Below are 18,336 nucleotides of genomic sequence, written 5' to 3' on the forward strand. Positions count from 1 at the left end.
TTCAGAATAATTCAAGTTAAAAATGCTCTTTAAATAAGGAGCATCCCTTATAATTAAATGTTTTTCATAACCTGCACAGCAGGCAAAGTGACACTGCGCAGGAAGTCAGTTAATTAAGGGAACTTGATATCCTGGTGCCATTTTGCATCTTAACATACAAGACAAGTGACCATCATCTTTCAGTTTTGGCCCTCCAGGGGAGAAAGTTTGAGTTCTTCTGCTTTATATAAGGCAAGACATTTATTGATCCAGGTTAACTTTAAGGACAAATCATTTTGTTCAAAGTCCAAACCTGCTCACTACTGTAATGCTATCCCTGTACTAATCAGCGTATCAGTGCGGTCGTGTAATTCATTGTACACGACTTTCCCTGCAGGTTTCCCCCCCCGAGGCCTCAGCTTCAGGGTACATATGGAATTCTGAGCCTGGCTCTTGTTTCTGCAACAGGTGCAAAGGCTGTTTTCACAGGAAGTAGCAGCTTGTCACCTAGCAACAGTGAAAAGTGGATCACACAGGGGAGGGGTACACTTCCTGCAGGCTGGAAGTTTGCCAACATCTTGGTGCACATGGGAGAGATGGTGAACCGGGGACCAGGGTGGTTTTCTCTCAGTCTTTGAGTTCAGTTAAAAATGCAACATAAACATCTGGGCCATTCATGACAGCTGTGCAATACACATGGTATGCATACAGTACATGATGGTATGTTACACTGAATGTTTAAACACTGCCATGTGTGGCACAGCAGACAACCAGCCAGTCTGGTTACTGGGTCAATATATTAGCGATGAATTTATATGAAGAACAGACTCTCGCAGCATACACCATTGGCACCAATATGTCCTCCAGAATCTATATGCAGATTAAATGTTACATCATACATGTTACATATCAGAAGTAATAACTCAAATAGAAGGAGAAACTATGCACAGAGATGCATTGCTTCAGTATTTTGACTGCAGATAGTGAAACAAGGACCATGTTATCAGGTGGAGATAAGAGTGTTGTGCTCTGCGTGCTCAAAGGGCAGCTCGCAGCACAGCTCTGGAGCTGATAACTGGCTCAGGGCCAGACAGATAGAGCCTCAACCTTATATAACATCACTGAGAGAAGAACCTTGCTTTACTACGACTTCAGGGGCACAAAACAATTTGGCTAACCAACAGGAAAAGGTTTATCTAGACTTCGCCCCCTGATAGTAGTCATTACTGGCGGCAAAGTCATGCTTCTCTTTGGCAGGGGCCTTCGGTTAATGCTTCACAGACACATCGGCTCATTTAGAGGTGTCGAAATCACTGTTTTCATAGCTTTGGGTGCACTCATCACTTCCTGCTGTAAACTATTAACAACAAACTTCTGTGTTCGCTGTCGAAAAAAATGAGCAGTCACGGAGTCCCACCTGATTGGTTTTTGCCGGGTCCTACCGGACTGAGGGGGCCATTGCTAAATGACGTCAGGCTGTCCCTCCGCCCACCACTTCGATGAAAGTTGCCATAGTAACGGCTCACCAGAATCTGTCTCAGTGCCTCACCCTAGGAGAGGAAAAGAAAGGGAAGGATGTAATGACATGATGTCAGAGGAGATGTTGTATAACAGGGATAACATGCATCATCAGAGATGTATTGTGGCCTTTTTGGGGCACATAAAGAAGTCCAAACCTGCCATTACAGCCACTTTATATAATCCACAGTCATGGAGCAACTATAAATCAACTTTTTATTTTAAATATTGAATTTAAAGAATTTCTATGCAATGCACGCAGAACCTAAAGTCCTGCGTGCATTGCATAGAAATACGCTGCATAGAAAGTTGTCCTTTACCACCCACACGACCAACTCTGGTATGGTTATCATCAGCGGCATTAACCCTGTGTAGTGACAATGTGAGGTCCTGGTTTTCACGTAGACAGACCTAGGGCCAGCCCTCCCACACTGTGACTCATCCAGTTAGCAGCACGACTTGGCCGTTGTTATGGCAACCGCAGCACATAGCTACCTGACAGACCTCCCATGGGATAAAGTGAAGGAAATGAAAGACAGGGTTTTTTTTTTTTTTTTTTTTTTCCTGTGTGTGTGTTTGTGCATGATTATGTGCAAATCATCTGTGGGTGGTCCTCGACAGACGACAGGGGCATTATGTAAGCTGCGCTGCCATAGTTATGCTCTGGAGGTCAAGACTTGTGTATGTAGGAGGTGCGACGAACACTATTCTCATCTTCTGCTGGCAGGGGGTTAATCATCTGTATGTATTGTGTGTGACAAGAGGATGAGTCAGAAGATGATTTCCTGGTCTTACTGGGGAATACTTTTCTTTATCTGAGGTCTTGAGTCATGAGCCAAATTCTGATGGTTTCCTGTGTGGATGTCACCTAAATGATTAGCAATTTACTGAAAACTATGACACCACCATGCCATGTTTTTTTATTTGATGAACTTGTCTAACGAACTTGCCAAAAACGGTTGGTGGGTAATAAAAAATACATTTTAAACAGGGTGAGAATACTGCCCTCCTGACAGATGCAGCGCTGTGATTAATATGATGCGGCATGCTTATCAGGGACACAGGAAGCATACCTGCTTGCTAAATAATGTTCTTCTCTCAGAAAGGATAGTTACAGATTGATGAATCTGATCAATATTTTTAATATGGAATATCACAATTAGATCTGGCTTTTTAATGGAAACACTTGAGGCTCTGTAAAGTAACTGCAGTGCCATAGATACCATTAGAGAAAGGAGGCAGAGGGAAATATGTCGGAAAAGTTATTAAAGCGCTCTTTTCTCCCCTCAGTTAAACATTAGTTCGCTGTGTTTGGGTGATCAGAAACACAAAAAGTAGGAAAAAGTCAGACAGGTCATTTTTCATCAAGATACACAACCACCTGCTGTGTATCTACTTAAACTTGACATCTGACCCCAAGGTGTTAGAGGAGGGTGAAGCGGCCATGCTGTGAGTACCTACCCTCTTCTGGTCCTCCAACAGCTTCTCAGGCTGGTTCTGATCCAGCTGCTGGGTGGAGTGAGGAGTTTGAGCACAGTGGTCCAACAGATACAAACACAGGGTTAGTTTTCATGCAGCTCAGAAAAAAGGTAATTGTCAGGTTAATAACCACATCAGGTTCTTATTTGGCTCTTTGAAGTTGCCATGCAAAGATCTGCCCCGTGTGAGTTGCCATGCACATACCGCCGTGTTAGAAAGCAGGGAAGCATTACAGTTGTGGATGGTTTGGAGAGCTGAGACAACAATTGTGCACAGTGTTGAGTACTGATGACGTGTTAAAAGACATGTCCAGTGTGATTGGATATCTTGTTCATTGTCTAAATTCTATTAACATCACTGTGAATTATGCTTTTTGTTATAATCTTTTGAGACATGCTTTTTTTCCCGCATTATATATGATTTTATCAATGTTCATGTAGCTCTTTTAAAGTAGTGGTTCGACATTTTGGGAAATAAAATGAATCCCTCTTTTGCCAGGAGCCATGTGAGAAGAGCAACATCACTCTCATGTGTGTGTGGTAAATCTTTAGTTATCTTTTGTTTGTTGAATCCATATTTCTTGACTTACTGAAGTCTCCTCTGATAAACGTGACCAGAAAAGATAATCAGCCTGTTTCCCAAAATGACTATTTCCTTTAATATTTCAGCAAAAGCAAAAAAAACTGGGCAAAACCTTAAATCACACTAAAACAGTCATCTGAAGTCATGGATGAGTAAACACGAGGTGAGAGTTTCTCACTATGTTGGCCACGGTCTGAACACCATGAAACACCAAATACACCGATGTAGACCATTGAGATCTGTTCCTGTTCTAATTTCCTTAAAGGTTCAGTGTGTAGGATTTGGTGGCATTTATGTGACGTTGCAGATTACAACAAACTAAAATACTTCTCATCTCACCCCTGCCCCCCGGGTGGCCCCTAAACATGAAATGAAAAAAGTGAAAAAGCCCTCTGTAGCGCCAGTGTTTGTTTAGTCCGTTCTGCTGTAGAAACATGGCGTTGCAACATGTTAGACTCCGTGGTATTGGACCTAAAAGGCTCATTCTAAGGTAAGGATAATGATAAATGTCAGTTTTCTGGAGCTGGAGTAGGCCTGATAGCTAACTAGCTGTTACTGTTACTAACATGAATCTATTCTGCAGATGTTGCAGGTGCTAGATGTCGCTAAATGTCCTACAGAGCATCTTTAACGCTTCACACAAACAATGGGGATTCAGGGTGGAAACCATTTTGCAGTATCAGAGTTCAGTTCCTCTATGTGTGGTATCTGTTCACCGAGGCAAAAGGAACCTGGTAAAAGGCAACGCTCCACATAAATTGTTATGTAAAAAGACACACTAGGAGGGGCGGGTGAGGGGAGCGGAGCAGCGAGGGGCGATGGGGTTAGAGTTACATAATCACTCCAAAAGGAACCAGGCCACTAAACCAGTGACACAGAGCTGCTTACAGTGGCCATCTGTCACCAAAAACACGGAGGGCAAGAGGCAAGTGAAAGAGAGAGGGTGACAGAGAGAATAACAAGCATAGCAGGATTTACTATGTTTGACAGTTGAACTGCTCCGTCTCTCTGTCAGTCAGTGTCAAGGGCATGATGTACACATTTTATTCAAGCATCCACAGCTTCACTGCTGCTTGGCGCAGAAGTTTTTGAACTTTTATGGAGGTATGCAACATAATTCTTCCACAAGATATTCCCTGGTTTTGTTTTGATGCCAGTAGGTGCAGAGCGCTGTCTCATGTCTTGTTCAGAAAAAAAAACACCCACAGGTGTTCAACTGAGTTGAAATCTGGGTACTGTGAAGGCCACGTATGATTCACATCCTTTTCATACTTAGAAAACCATTCATTCCACATTCATCTGCAGTATCGCGTCTTGTGTGGAAACATCCGCAATGGTTGTCTCTCCTCTCGCCTATTCAGGTTTCGAGATGCCACTAAAGGATCTGCGAATATCTCAAAAAAGATCTGCACAATGGCACTTGTCAACTTGCGGGTCAACATCTAATGAGGTGCGAAAGAACAGCTAAATCCGGTGAAGCAATATATATATATGGGAGGCAAAGTGAGAGAGCAAATGCCACATGTAGGTTCCTCAATCACTAAAGTAGCTACAGTACACTCTCACTTATGTAGCAAGTCTAACCCTCTACACAGCATCTTAACCCCAGGAATTAGATGCTCCCCAGACTCAGCAGCTCACATGCATTTCTGAAAACATCAGCTTTTCAAGAATTAACGAAGACTTGATGAGAACACATTTTTTTTAAGGAGACTTTAATGTGTTAAATGTGTTTTCTCAACACATAAAGACCTGAAAACTTAAAAAAAATCCCCATTTTAGAGAGACACACGGCTGGTGACGAGCAGTATTTCAAAAAGGGAATAGGTAAGAGGGAGATGGAGTTTGTTGGTCGGTGCGTGGGTGGGGAGGGTAAAAGCGTAGTGAGACATAGCGAGAAAGTGAAAGTGACAGACGTAGACACAGTGTGAAAGCAGAAAGGGAAAACACAGAATATATTCACATACATACCCTGGAATACACCAAATGCAAATAATGCCGTTTGAGCACATATTACTTGAAAGCTGGACTATTAAATTGATCATGGATCTAATCTACAGGCAGTCAACAGTTGTTATGATATCTAATGATTCCTGGACTTTTCTTGTTCAGTTTGTGACATGTGTGCAGCTCAGCAGACGTGATTTGGCTTTTTTTAGTGTCAAGACTTCAAAGTCACTTGTGACACGCGCAACAATTGATTTCAAAGTGGGGCAGAGTTCAGCTGCAGGTCAGGGGGCTACACGTTCACCCGCACGCTGCAGGAGTAACATCTTCCACACATCTGTGGACGCTGCCTCGCTGTCACCACATCACACCACAGAGCAATATGCTGATCCGAGTAGATACGTGCAGCTAATCATCCCCAGTCTGACCATAGACACCACAGAGTAAGCCCTCACAGCTGCCACATCCGCCCCGACCGCAGTGCATTCCACCAAACTGGAAACTCCCCGGGGCAAACCCCTGATCAGTCTCACACCTTTCAGCTCGACAATGAGGAAAATAAATGAGCACACACACACACAAGGCATTCTGCTTCATGTTTGTGTGTTTCTTCTGAAAGTGCATAAATAAACATGTGTTTGCAGGCTGAGACTGACTCATGTTTAAACCAGTGGTGAATGACATGAATGCTGGGGTTTACCACTCGCCTGCTCGTTATGTGCGCACGGAGCAGCAGACTAAATTAAAAAAGAGTGCTCTGTCATTTTCATCGCGACTGACCTACTTCAGTACCGGCACTGTAGAATGAATTTTACACTCTTGGCCCGAGTGGGCAAAGCACGGCTGCCAGCGCGGGAGAAAATGTGTTGAGTAGATTAAAAAGCAAGCCGGATGCTATCTTAAAATCGAAAAAAAAAATATATATATTTTTCTTGTAAATCCACCCAAGCTTGCCAAGGCAAGAAACAGGGAGGTGAAGGGGATGAAACATGACTTACTTTCAACATAGAGGGCTTGCATAACAGCTTTGACTAGACCACACACACATGCATACACACACGAGGCCAGGTGAAGAGGGGAGCCTGCGAGTAAAAGCCCAACGCTGTGTATCCTGAACTCTTCTGGCTCTTACATAAGTCTGACAGCCAAAGAGCAATGGATTTAGCTGATAATCACCTCCCTGACATTTAGCAACGGTGTGGTATGCACGCATTGGGAGGTCAAAAATACATCTCCTGCTATCTCGATTTCAAAAAACAGCTGAAGTGAGAAGTTGAGCGGAATATAACTGTATAAAGCCTCCAGTTCACACACGCATACATACACTGTAGAAGAACACAGCGTATTACTAATACAAATGTATTGCAGTGATACTGCATAGTTGTATTTATACTGTATATTTGCATATTGTACACTGCACATCGTCTGTGCGCATATTTTTTTTTTTTTAAGTATTTTTTTGGCCTTTAATGATGGTACAGCTCAAGGTAGACAGGAGGGAGGATGAGGGAGAGGGGGAGTGGCATGCGGTGGGGAGTCCGAGGCCGGGACTCGAGCCCGGGGCCGCTGCAGCGAGGACAGGGCCTCTGTACATGGGACGCCTGCTCTACCAACTGAGCTAAACAGCGCCCCGCATTTTTTTTTAATAAGCACTTGTTAACAGTTTATAGGCCGCTTAAAAAAGTTACCTAAAAACCTCATTAATTTAGAACATTAATTAAAAGTTGTTATTGACAACGTTCAGCTATTAAATGAGGCATTTCTTCTCCACTCATCCACTGCATTCACAACACAAAACCTCTGCTGTTCGAATCATCTGGCCCCTCAAGGGGTTCCCCGTTAGTTGCCCATATTCACACATTGCCTACTCTAGCTAGCAAATGATAACACCGCTAACACCGGCTAGCTAATGTTTTCTAGCGTTGGTAATGCTAGCTAGCTAATGTTAGGGCAGCTAGCTAACGTTAACGTCATGAGCACTAACTAACGTTATCGCTGTGAGCACTAGCTAACGTTATCGTTGTGAGCACTAGCTAATGCTAATGTTGGTTATGCTTGATAGTTAAAGGTTGGGGATAAATTGTACAGTATGCTAGGCAACCTAGTTTTTTCCACAGAAACCAGCAACTACCAAGATTATTGATGCTGACGAAACCCAGATACCATGTGATACCAACGGCGTTATACTATTGGCTGACAGAATTGGCTTGATAGAAGCCAGAACCAACTGTTGCCATTCTTACAGACAAACAAAACAATCCTTTTGGACTCGACAACATTTTTAAAATGTAAAATTTACAATCATAATAATATTTTTAAGGAGAGGAGATACTTTTATTCTGCACTTTTCAACAAGCTCTGTAGATGAATCATCAGTCTAAATTGTCACATATACAACCTTGAGTTTAACTGATTAACCTTTAATGTCATTGTTAAACCTGTCCTCTGCCTCTGTTGCCATGTTTCCTGCTCAATAACTGAAACTATCCTGCTTCACTCAAAAGGGCAGCAGAGGAGACGAGCACCAACTGCGCACTTTGATATCACACCTACAAAAACACTCACAGCCAACTTCATTTAGTTTACACAGAGTGGGCGTGTGTTTGCATCCCCGTGAAGGGGTGTGAGTGGAAGTGGGGGAGTAGTTGAGGAATTGTGTCATGATTTAATGAGTCCAGAAGGGAAAAAGAGGAGAAAAGAAATAGGAGGATTGGCACATGGGGGGTGGGAAAGGGGGGTTGCTTTTCATGTGTAGACAGAGCAGACAGCATTTAACAGGTGTGTGGTTGGATCATCTCTCTCTCACACACTCATGCAAATAACCCTTCTAACCCCCACTACAACACACACACCTACAAACACACGCACAGGTGTACACACACACCCACACACACCCTCACACACACACACACACAACTGCGGTGTGGGTAAACAGCTCCTCCACACTTTTATTGGCAATTACTGCTGAAGGTCACACATCGGCGGAGCGGCTGAGTTCCAGGAAAAAAAAAAGCCTGGCTCTTATGTAACCTCGGCCCGGAGTTGGCAGGGGCCCAGGAATCGTGCAGCTCAGGCAAGGGAAACTAGGACACAGCCTCAACGACTGCCACAGCCCCTCATATTCATTAATACACACACATATATGCACGCACACAGTCACAGTGCCCCCTATTGCTGTCTAGAGGAGCTGCAGGGGAAACACCCTACAGAGAGCTGAGCATTGACTGAGACAATAGAAACACCTTGGTGAGAAGAAAAGAGAGCGAGGGAAGTGTTGTGGCTTCACTATAGCTTCATGACCACTCTTAAGTACGATATATAATATAGTAAAATAAAATGTGACATTGGTATTTTACTGGAGTTCAAGTTAAAGGTGCAATATGTACAAATTTTTGTTGAAAACATAAAAAAAAAAAACAACACGAATTTCCAGATAATGTGAAGCAATAACAGTTCTGATGTTATGACTTCTATGAATTAAGTTGCAGAGATATCGACTGAAGTTAGCATGCTAACCAGCCAACACTGCTCCGGTGCTCCGAGCTCCCAGTCTGGCCCAGTAGACGCACGGCTAACCGAGCTAACTAGCTAATGGCAGCTACAGATACTCAGTGACTTCAGGTGATACGCTGCCCCATTTGTTTGGAGTATGAATTCAACAGGTGGCCTATTCGTACATATTGCTTCTTCAAAATGTCCCAAAATGACTTTTACTTGGTGTGGTGTTTGCACTGGCAGAAAGTAGGACATGTTAACCTACAGCGTGACGAGGGTGAGGGCAGGCAGTTTGCCCAGCCAACAAGTGACTCAACTTCGAACTTGGTATAACACAACCCTGTTGAGCAACAGCACTAATCTCCCCGCAGTATCTCTCTTTCTTTCTCACCGTTTTCAGTTGATCTACACACCGGTTTATGGCACCGACCACCTATGTCACCAGCTGTGCCTAGAGCCTCCGCTAGCTACAGCACACGGCCACAGCAGCTGCCACAATACAGTTACAGAACTACTAGTGTTACACAGACATGACAGACAACAGCTGAGGGAAACGGGGGCATGAATAGAAGAAAAAGAGCAACAACCTTAGGCATATCCATCTCATCATCAAAGGCCCTGAGCTGAAAGAGAACAGAGGGGTTAAGGCGGTTAGATAACAACACAGGAAGGAGGAAGGTAAAGCAGAGGTCAATGATACAGCATGACATGTTAGTTAAGTGTGTTAAGGGGATGTGGAGATACTCATCAACTTCAGCAGCACAGGGGGAACAGGATTTATGAATGGATATTACCCACAGTGAGCAGAATTAGTCTCATAACGTGGTGAGTGTTGCTGAAAGTGTTTCCGAGAAGTGACCAGTCCTTCCTTACTGACTGCAGGAGGAACAAACTAATTCCCTTCAAAATAAGGGTACTCTTAGCACTTACTACTTTTTGTGTGAATACTCAATTTCTTTACCTTTTTTTGTTTCCATTTCAATTAAAGTATTTATGGTTGGTGTTGTACGAAGTGTAAAAACATCTCTGAAAGAACGGTGGCTTTAAAGTTCCTGATAAGACAACTTCTTTCGCTGATTATAAATCCTACATGTGAACGCGACAACAGCAAAATACTCTTGTAAAATCAAAATCAAGTGAGGAACTTTCAACTTATTTTCTCTGATGGTATTTATGCGTTTTAAACGGTCCAATATCCAACATATGCACGGTCATACAGTGGCCATGAAGTATATCACCCCACTATCTCTGTGCTTGGCAGCTCCTCCTACCTTCTCTCCATAACCTCTGTCTTTTGTCATCATCTCTCGCAGCGTTTGCAGAACTTTGATGCACAGTCTCTCCTCATTTTCCTCCAGCAGCTGCTTGGTATGTTTGATCAGCCTGCACACATACATGAGTTCATAATTCACACTCACTCATTAGCCAGTAATAGATCAGCTGAGGTAGGTATGCATTTCCAGGGCTTACTTGCATATGAAACCTCCGCTCTCACACTTCTTGCGTGAGTCCGTGTTTTCGGGGAAGAGCAGCTCGGGCCGGTGCAGCACGTCCACCAGGACCGACAACTCCGCCTGGACCAGCGGGCGCAGACGGTCCTCGAGAGCTGACACAATGTCCTGCAGTCCAGACAAAGAAACCTCCTTACTGCTCCGATGATTTGGCACAAATGTGTCAGTAGAAATATGCACAAATCCTGTACCTGCAGCCTCTCTATGATGTTCCTGTAGTCCCGTGAAGCCGTCACCACAGAGTCTTTGCGGGCAGCGTTGCGAGCAGAAAGTCTCCAGCTCATGGCCGTCTTCTGGACGATGTTGTTGGATTTCACAAACAGGTTGTTCACCTGGTTGTCCAGGTCCACAGGGATGGCTATCGCTCTGCCTTTAGCTGTCGGGGACACACAGAGACACAGTGTGAAGATAAATCAGCGGCACTAATAAAGAATAAAGAAGCACGACTTTAACAGGAGCATTGACGATTATCAACCAGAAACGTATTTTAGCTGTTATACTATTTAGCTGCAGAAGAGGAGTTTGTGATGCGAAAGAGGCCGCCCTGTTGTTCCTGTATTGTGACAACTTAAGCTTAAACAACCTCAAATCACACTGTAAAACAAGGCAGTGCAGATCAAGTATGAACCACAATCCTGTTCATTGTCTATTTCTCACCTAAAAATGTGTTCAAAAACATATTTTGGCGGACATTTTAGCTGTAATACAATCTTGTTTGTTACCATCTTGTTACTGTTTCCGGTTTTCAAAATGGTCGACGACTGAAAACAAAGCCAGCTTGTAGTACGTCACCAGTCAGTGGGAGGGTTTATTGGTCCGATGTGGTGCAGTGCAGTCTGTTTGTTGTAGATTTTCTACATTTGAGCAAAAAGGAATACTGCAGCCGCTTTTCCTTGTTTCCTCTGATCATGTAGCACCAAAGTATTTGCGTTTTCAAAAGTATTTGTGTTTTTATATAAGGGCCATCTTCTTTAAAGTACAAACTGTTGAAGCTCCTGGACATGATGGGCTGTTAAAAGTAAGGACTTGTAAGAGAGGGCTTTTTCAGAAGTCGATGCGAGTGCTCAAGGATCTTGATCTTACCGACATCAGAGAGCACCTTGATGCAGTTCTCGACAGAGCCCTTCTGGATTGGGATCAGCCAGTTACAGTGGTAGACCCTGAACACCGCCTGCAACAGCTGGACAAAGACGGGCTGCCTGGTCTGAGTAGAAGAGAAAAGAAGAGAGAAGAGAAGAAGAACCTGTAGATTATTCTATTCATCTGACTAGACTAACTTTTCTAAAGAAAGAAAGAAACACATACATACATTTGCCCAAACCTAGCACGGTACAAAGACGAGCCTCACACACATACTCGTGCGCACATCAATAAGAAGACAAAGAATTTTCTCTTGCACCCAACAAGAATCTGTAACACCCAGCTCTGTGTTTCCCCCTCTTGAATTGAATTACAACAAATACCTGAAATATTTTCCCCAACAGAGAGGCCTGCAGCAGAGGATACAAGCAGTGAAGAAATAAAACACGCATGGAAAACAAGCAAGATAAATCACACTCATACACAGAAATACATTACTATACATTTCACAGATCGCTGTCTCTGCTCTTTAACCTCAAATGTGTAAAATATGATCTATATTTATATATTTTTACAGCTAAAAGAAATGTCTATGAATCTGTCAGTTCGTTCATGAAAGAAAAGGGTAAACTTTCTGTGCATCTACAAAGGAAATGAATAACGAGCACAACAGGACGCCAACAATCACATCTAAGTGGTGTTAACTTTGTAATGTCCGATTGGCTCTACAGAACTGTGACTAACAGGATTCTGATTAACACAAAGAATGGGAAGAGAAGGGGGGCATTCATTCTCCGTAACCACTCGCAATGACGGTAATCAGGAGAAGAAAATTCTCAGAAAGCACTTATTGTACCACGTAAGGAAGCACTTAAATTAATGTGAAAAACACGGCAGTGGAGGGTTTGGTTTTAATCTAAAATTATGGCTTTTGAATGAAGGGTGTCTCTGGGGTATCGTGCTATTTGGTTGACACTACATGGGACAGCTGATACATATTCTATCTGTACTTACATTCTTTCTGATCGCCGCCTAGACCACAACACAAACTGTTCATTAATAGGCTGAAGAAAAAGGCTTTCTCTCAGATTATCTAACAGTTCAATGACAGGGGTAAGTAGCCTACATTTAAAAGGTATATTCTGAGAAAGATGACCATGTAACCAGAGTGGGGACACTACACATTCTGTACATTACATTACCTACTTTAATTAAATAGTACTAACTAGTTCAGCTTTGTTTTGTTCCTATTAAATATGTGTTTTTCTCACTTACTTTTAAGATAGTGTGTGATTAGATACCTGCAGGCTGGTGCTCTGGTCAGAGAAAGGAGAGCTGAAGAAAGTCGTGACGATGCTCATGACCGTCTCCGTCACATAGCGCTCCAGAACAGTGTCTGCATGCTTGCGGTCACTTGTATTGTTGCACACCTGTAATCACCAAAACATGACAAAATTGCTTGTATTTTAACCGCCTCGTTTCTTAAATGTGGCAAAAAGGTCAGAGCTGCCGCAGAGCTGCCCGGTGTTCCTTACTCTGCAAATGTCGACCAGGAAGTTCTCAAAGAGCTTCCACATGTGGTTGGAGGTGTAGATCTCCTTCATCTCCACCTCAGTGTCCACGTAACAGTGGTTCAGGAAGTTGATATAAGCTATCTTCACCTGAAAGGTTGGGATAAGGGTAAAACACAAAAAGTAGTGCAAGTGCACAAGCTACAAAAAAATGTCCATCATATGTAACATTAAGCTAACACAGGACTGAGAGCAATGGGACAAACTGTGAACAGATCTCATCTCGGCAGTGAGCATTATTCTGTTGCTTAAACAGATGATGACGGATGATAATCAATCTGATGTTTTCATGATACATACTGTATGAGCTGATTATGCTACTGCGAATGTGGAAATTTAGATACATTGACAACTGCTTCGTAAGCCTCAATATTCACAGAGTGCCGACTCAGACTGCTCCGTGTCTGGCTTATGGTTTTCTCGAAGCTGTCCTCAGCATGGCTCCGTCTGAGGCTCATCTCACCTCAGGGATGCAGTCCTCATGGGTCACCACCCGCACGATGTCATCCAGTGGTAACAAGGAGTTACACTTGATCTCTGTGTAGACGTTCTTGCCCTCAGTGCAGACAGCCAGGAGCTCTACCAGGTGTATGTGGTACATCAGAGGGCTGTTTTCATCCATGCGGTCCCGCTCCGATCGCATCATCTGTACCAACGTCTGGAAGGAGGCGCGGTCATTATAGAAGACCAGAACATCTTCGCCTGCGTTCACCAGCTGTCGAAAGAAACAAACATGCATGATCACATCAGGACATGAGGAGACAGTAGAATAGGTTGAACGTTGGAAAGTACGAAGCACGACCTCTGCCATGACGATGTCCTGACACTTTTTGATGAATTTATTCTCTGCTTTGACAATGGTCTGAAGGAACTTGAGGTACTGGACGTTGCGGCCATGTGTTTCGATGCAGTGGACAAAGTGCTGAACCACACGCTCATTGATCTCACTGCACAGCTGGAAGTTGTTCATGAAGATGTGCTGCATGGTGATGGCTTCTAAAATCTGAACAAAAGGGAAAAAAGAGAAGAGAAGTTGCTTAAAGTCATATCAGCCATTTTTAAAAGTAACACTGTCGGTATAGAGTAGAGCGTCGTCTGGCGGGGCGGCTCACCCCTGGGTTGAGGAACAGATTGATGTGTTTGTGCAGCAGGGCTTGGTTCTGCTGATTTCCTGCACAGAAATTCTGTAGAAACTGATGGGCGAGCTTCATGATATCCTGCATTCGCAAATCTTCTCCCTGATAAAGAAAATAGCTGATGTGATGGTTTGTCCACTTTTACACGCAAAAAGCACGTCTTTAACTGAAACCCCTCGATACCTTCTCGTAGGGGATCTGCAGGAGCTCGAGGACGACAGCGTGGGCCCCCATGTTCCTCAGCAGCCTCTGCTGCTGTTTCTTGCTCTTCCTGCCTGTCAGACCTTCTTGGACACACAGCCGGCTGAGACGCAGCAGGATCTGATGGAGAAAAGTGAGAGGAGAAAGAACGAAGATATGAGAGCGTGAAGTATGTGCCGACAAACTAAGGCAGGTAAAAGCTTCTGCTGAGGAAGCTCAGGTCCTTTGGGGTGCAGGGGGCACTCCTGACAACTTTCTATGACTCTGTGGTGGCATCAGCCATTTTCTATGGAGTAGTCTGCTGGAGCAGCAGCATCTCGGCAGCAGATAGGAAGAGACTTGATAAACTTATCAAGAAGGCCAGCTCCATCCTGGGATGCCCTCTTGACCCAGTGCAGGTGGTGGGAGAGAGCAGGATGATGGACAAGCTGTCATCGCTGCTGGTGAAGGAGTCCCACCCCCTGCAGGTCACTATCACTGCACTGGTCAGCTCCTTCAGCGACAGGTTGATACATCCCAAGTGTGTGACGGAGAGGTATCGCAGGTCCTTCCTTCCTGCTGCTGTCAGACTGTACAACCAGCACTGCTCCCAGTAGACCTCACATGTGCACTGTGCAATACTAAACTCTACACATATCCACACACTTTCTGGTTTGCACTAATTGGACAATTTTTTAATACCCATATTTATTATTTAATGTTTGTAAATAAAAATACCAAACTGCTTATACTTACACTGTTCATATTATAAATACTATGTCATATTGTAAATACCAAGTTCATATTGTAAATACTATGTATATACGAGTTAATTCTATTTCTTATCTCTATTATATTGTTTATTTTTTACTTTTTATTATTGTTTAAGTGTGATACTGTTCTTTGGCTGCTGTGACTAAGGAATTTCCCCATTTGCGGGACAAATAAAGGATTTCTGATTCTGATTCTGATTCTGAGCTTGTTAACCATATTAGGAAGTCAAATATTTACCTCCTTTACCACCCTGTAGTTGTAACTGCTGGTACTTTCCGCTTTCTTTGGTTTGTCTGTGCCTCCTGAATCCCCCTACAGAGAACACCAGAAACAATGCATCAGAGAAGAAGGCCTTACTCTAGTGAAGACATTTACTGGTGACAGGCTTTTCACTGTCTTTTGATGTACAATACACTGCACCTTTTTGTGCTCAGGCTCAGTGGAGAGCCCCTCTCCTGCATCCATTCCCTCGTCTGGCCCCTGCCTCTTGTACACCCACAGCTCAGATTTCTCTACGATAGAGCGCAGCTGGTCCAGGTCTGACTTGATTTGCTTGTAATTTTCCACGTCTTGGCTGGTGACCAACAGCTGGACCTGTGAATATATAGAGGGGTATGATTCTCTCTTGGGTTTTGAGGTCGCTGAATGGGTGAAACGCAGTCGTGTTGTGTTGCAAGTAAACTAAACATCAAACCTAAAATAACCCTCTGGGGATCAATAAGGATAATCTAATATGTTACAATATAAAGTACAGAGCAGAACAAACTGGAATGGCAATATGATGCTGATTCCACATTCAAATCTCACTGTTTGCCTGCATGAATCATCTTATTTAAACTGATATGATTGTCATTGCTTCAGTTTTTAGATGCGTATTAGTCATTAGGTTACCTGTTTAAAAGCCTGCAGGACTTCCTGCCTTTGGCTGAAGTGCCTAAAGAGCAGGTGCAGGGCTCTGGACACCAGGGGAGGATAGTCATGCATGGTTAAATGGAGCAAGACCCTCAGGAAGGTTCGGCCACCGTGGTCGTCCAGGTCCAGTGGGGTGTTCTCTTCACTAAACACACACAGAACACACACACACACCAATGAAAGCACATCCTCTTTCTCGTATTTCTTTGCTACTCTTTCTCTGTTGAAACTAAGATTACCTTCCACCAAATATCCCCTCTGCCTGCTCCTCTATGTGCTCAAAATCCAGAGCTCCTGAAATCAAAACAGATATTTGTAATCAACCATTTCATTTGTCCCACATTGGTGTAAAATGTAGCTGTAAGTTAACCTAACCTGGCATGTTGTTCGGGCCTTCTACTGCTCCAGTTACAGATAGATCACTCTGGGAGTTACTCTCGTCGAACTCCCTCTTGAATATAGACAGCAGACAGGAGATCCTGTAGTCCAGGCGCACATTCAGGATGAACTGTGGGGCACGACAGAAAGAACAGGGGTTATATATAATATTTTGGAGGATAGAGGGACTGTGAAGAAGAATATATATCAAGGCCACGTTTTACTACATCAAGCGCTTGAAATGCTTTTGTATGCGCACAAGATACATTTTTTTGCCACGATTTGATAAATTACTCCGCATGAGATACGTGTATAGGATTCGTCTATCACTTTCCCAACCTAATTCTTGTCTCATTTGTGGTCTGACAAACAGTAAACTCATCAAATTCAAAGACCCTTATCATCGTTTTCAAGCTAATGAAACTAGCTAGCTGCCATCAAGGCTTTGGTCATACAGAAGTGGACATGTTTTAATCTAAAGTAGGTTGGAAAAATTATCTCATTCACACGAATAAACCCAAATGTGGAAACAAATCATATCTCATGCGTAATAGTATTTCAAGCCCTAAATGTAGTAAAACATGACCTAGATATTTACATTTGTATCCCTCTATGAGCACGCCAGGGCTCTGTAGTATGCACTATATGCCTGCATGTGTATTTAAGCATAATGTTGCCTGTTCTTCACCTGCAGGATCTCAATGATCTTCAGCTTGGTGTCCATGACCAGTATGTCCTGTTTTTCAGGTTCGGTCTGGGTCTTAACTGTGTCTGTATTGGTGCTGGTGCTTGATGTCGTTGGAAGGAAGCCCCCTCCTCTCAGGACTACTTGGGACATCAGCTCTCCTACCCCGTGAATGGACCTCATCACGTTACTGCCTGGAAACGAATACAACACATCCGCTTAATGTCCATGAGATATTTGGGCCTCCACTGAGCAAGCGTGTTGCTCATGTGTACCTTTACTCTCATCTTCTTTTTCCAGCTTGTTAAAGGGGAAAATGGTGTTCACATGGACACAGTCTAGAATGGCCAGCAGGATCTTGGTGAGTCTCAGCAGGTCGCTGAAGTTGTAGAAACCAAAATAAATCAGGTTCCTGGCCAAATTCACCACCTAAACACGGAAAATAGATGAATTTAATGATGCTGATTTTACCATTAAAAGGCGACTACTTCGACATGAAGGTGACGGTGTCAGACTGACCTCAAAGGTGAGCTTGTTCTTCTCTTTATCTGCAAAGGGGAAGCTCTGACACACCACATCTCTCAGGTAGTTCTCAACAAACTCCATAGTCTGAGAGAATCGCTCCTTGATTTCATCTTTAGATGTTCCATCATTGTCATAACTGCAGTGAGACAACAAAAAAAGTACAAATTAATCTAAAACAAACCAAAAAAGTAGCATCAACATAAGAGAATCTTGGAGAACAATACAATACAATTCTCCATAATTTACGCACTCGTCAATGGCAATCTCTGAGGGGATCTCAGACCAGAGTCGAGCATATTTGACAGGCGTAACCTGCTCCTGAGGATCACGATCCACGTGCATGTGCAGCATCATGCGGCAGAAGGAGGCTCGCAGGTCATAAGGAAGGTCTTCATCGGACATGCATCGCAGGATCAGGTCCACATCCAGCTGGCCGGAGATCTTGTTGATAGCCAGGTACTGTCGATCCAAACACATCCTGGCGAACAGGTTCAGCTGGTACCTGTAGCGGTAAATACACACGAGTAGAGTCAGATTTACATTGGAGACTGATAGGGGAGTAGTGTAATCTCCTTCATCCCAGA

At 43.6% G+C, this 18,336-nt stretch overlaps 1 protein-coding gene across 5 annotated transcripts in view; it reads right to left on the minus strand.

The window, feature by feature from the left end:
* LOC140998277 (inositol 1,4,5-trisphosphate-gated calcium channel ITPR1) overlaps nt 1-18,336 on the minus strand; it is an 80,493-nt gene that overhangs the window by 31,519 nt on the left and 30,638 nt on the right. Inside the window, exons 20-42 of one of the 5 annotated variants that reach the window (XM_073468503.1) lie at nt 18,003-18,254; nt 17,747-17,888; nt 17,503-17,656; nt 17,231-17,421; nt 16,540-16,672; nt 16,404-16,458; nt 16,144-16,309; nt 15,673-15,846; nt 15,490-15,564; nt 14,482-14,619; nt 14,275-14,400; nt 13,965-14,165; nt 13,626-13,877; nt 13,127-13,252; nt 12,893-13,021; nt 11,975-12,001; nt 11,595-11,715; nt 10,703-10,887; nt 10,471-10,619; nt 10,272-10,383; nt 9,588-9,623; nt 2,959-3,006; nt 1,397-1,529 (exon numbers count right to left, since the gene is read on the minus strand). In XM_073468503.1, the coding sequence (XP_073324604.1) occupies nt 1,397-1,529; nt 2,959-3,006; nt 9,588-9,623; nt 10,272-10,383; nt 10,471-10,619; nt 10,703-10,887; nt 11,595-11,715; nt 11,975-12,001; nt 12,893-13,021; nt 13,127-13,252; nt 13,626-13,877; nt 13,965-14,165; nt 14,275-14,400; nt 14,482-14,619; nt 15,490-15,564; nt 15,673-15,846; nt 16,144-16,309; nt 16,404-16,458; nt 16,540-16,672; nt 17,231-17,421; nt 17,503-17,656; nt 17,747-17,888; nt 18,003-18,254 (3,125 nt within the window). The remainder of the gene's footprint in view (nt 1-1,396; nt 1,530-2,958; nt 3,007-9,587; nt 9,624-10,271; nt 10,384-10,470; nt 10,620-10,702; nt 10,888-11,594; nt 11,716-11,974; nt 12,002-12,892; nt 13,022-13,126; nt 13,253-13,625; nt 13,878-13,964; nt 14,166-14,274; nt 14,401-14,481; nt 14,620-15,489; nt 15,565-15,672; nt 15,847-16,143; nt 16,310-16,403; nt 16,459-16,539; nt 16,673-17,230; nt 17,422-17,502; nt 17,657-17,746; nt 17,889-18,002; nt 18,255-18,336) is intronic. The other 4 variants (XM_073468505.1, XM_073468504.1, XM_073468507.1 and 1 more) reach the window with 4 other exon arrangements.

The sequence above is a fragment of the Pagrus major genome, chromosome 6 (genome assembly GCF_040436345.1).
Source record: "Pagrus major chromosome 6, Pma_NU_1.0".
Taxonomy (NCBI): Eukaryota; Metazoa; Chordata; class Actinopteri; order Spariformes; family Sparidae; genus Pagrus; species Pagrus major.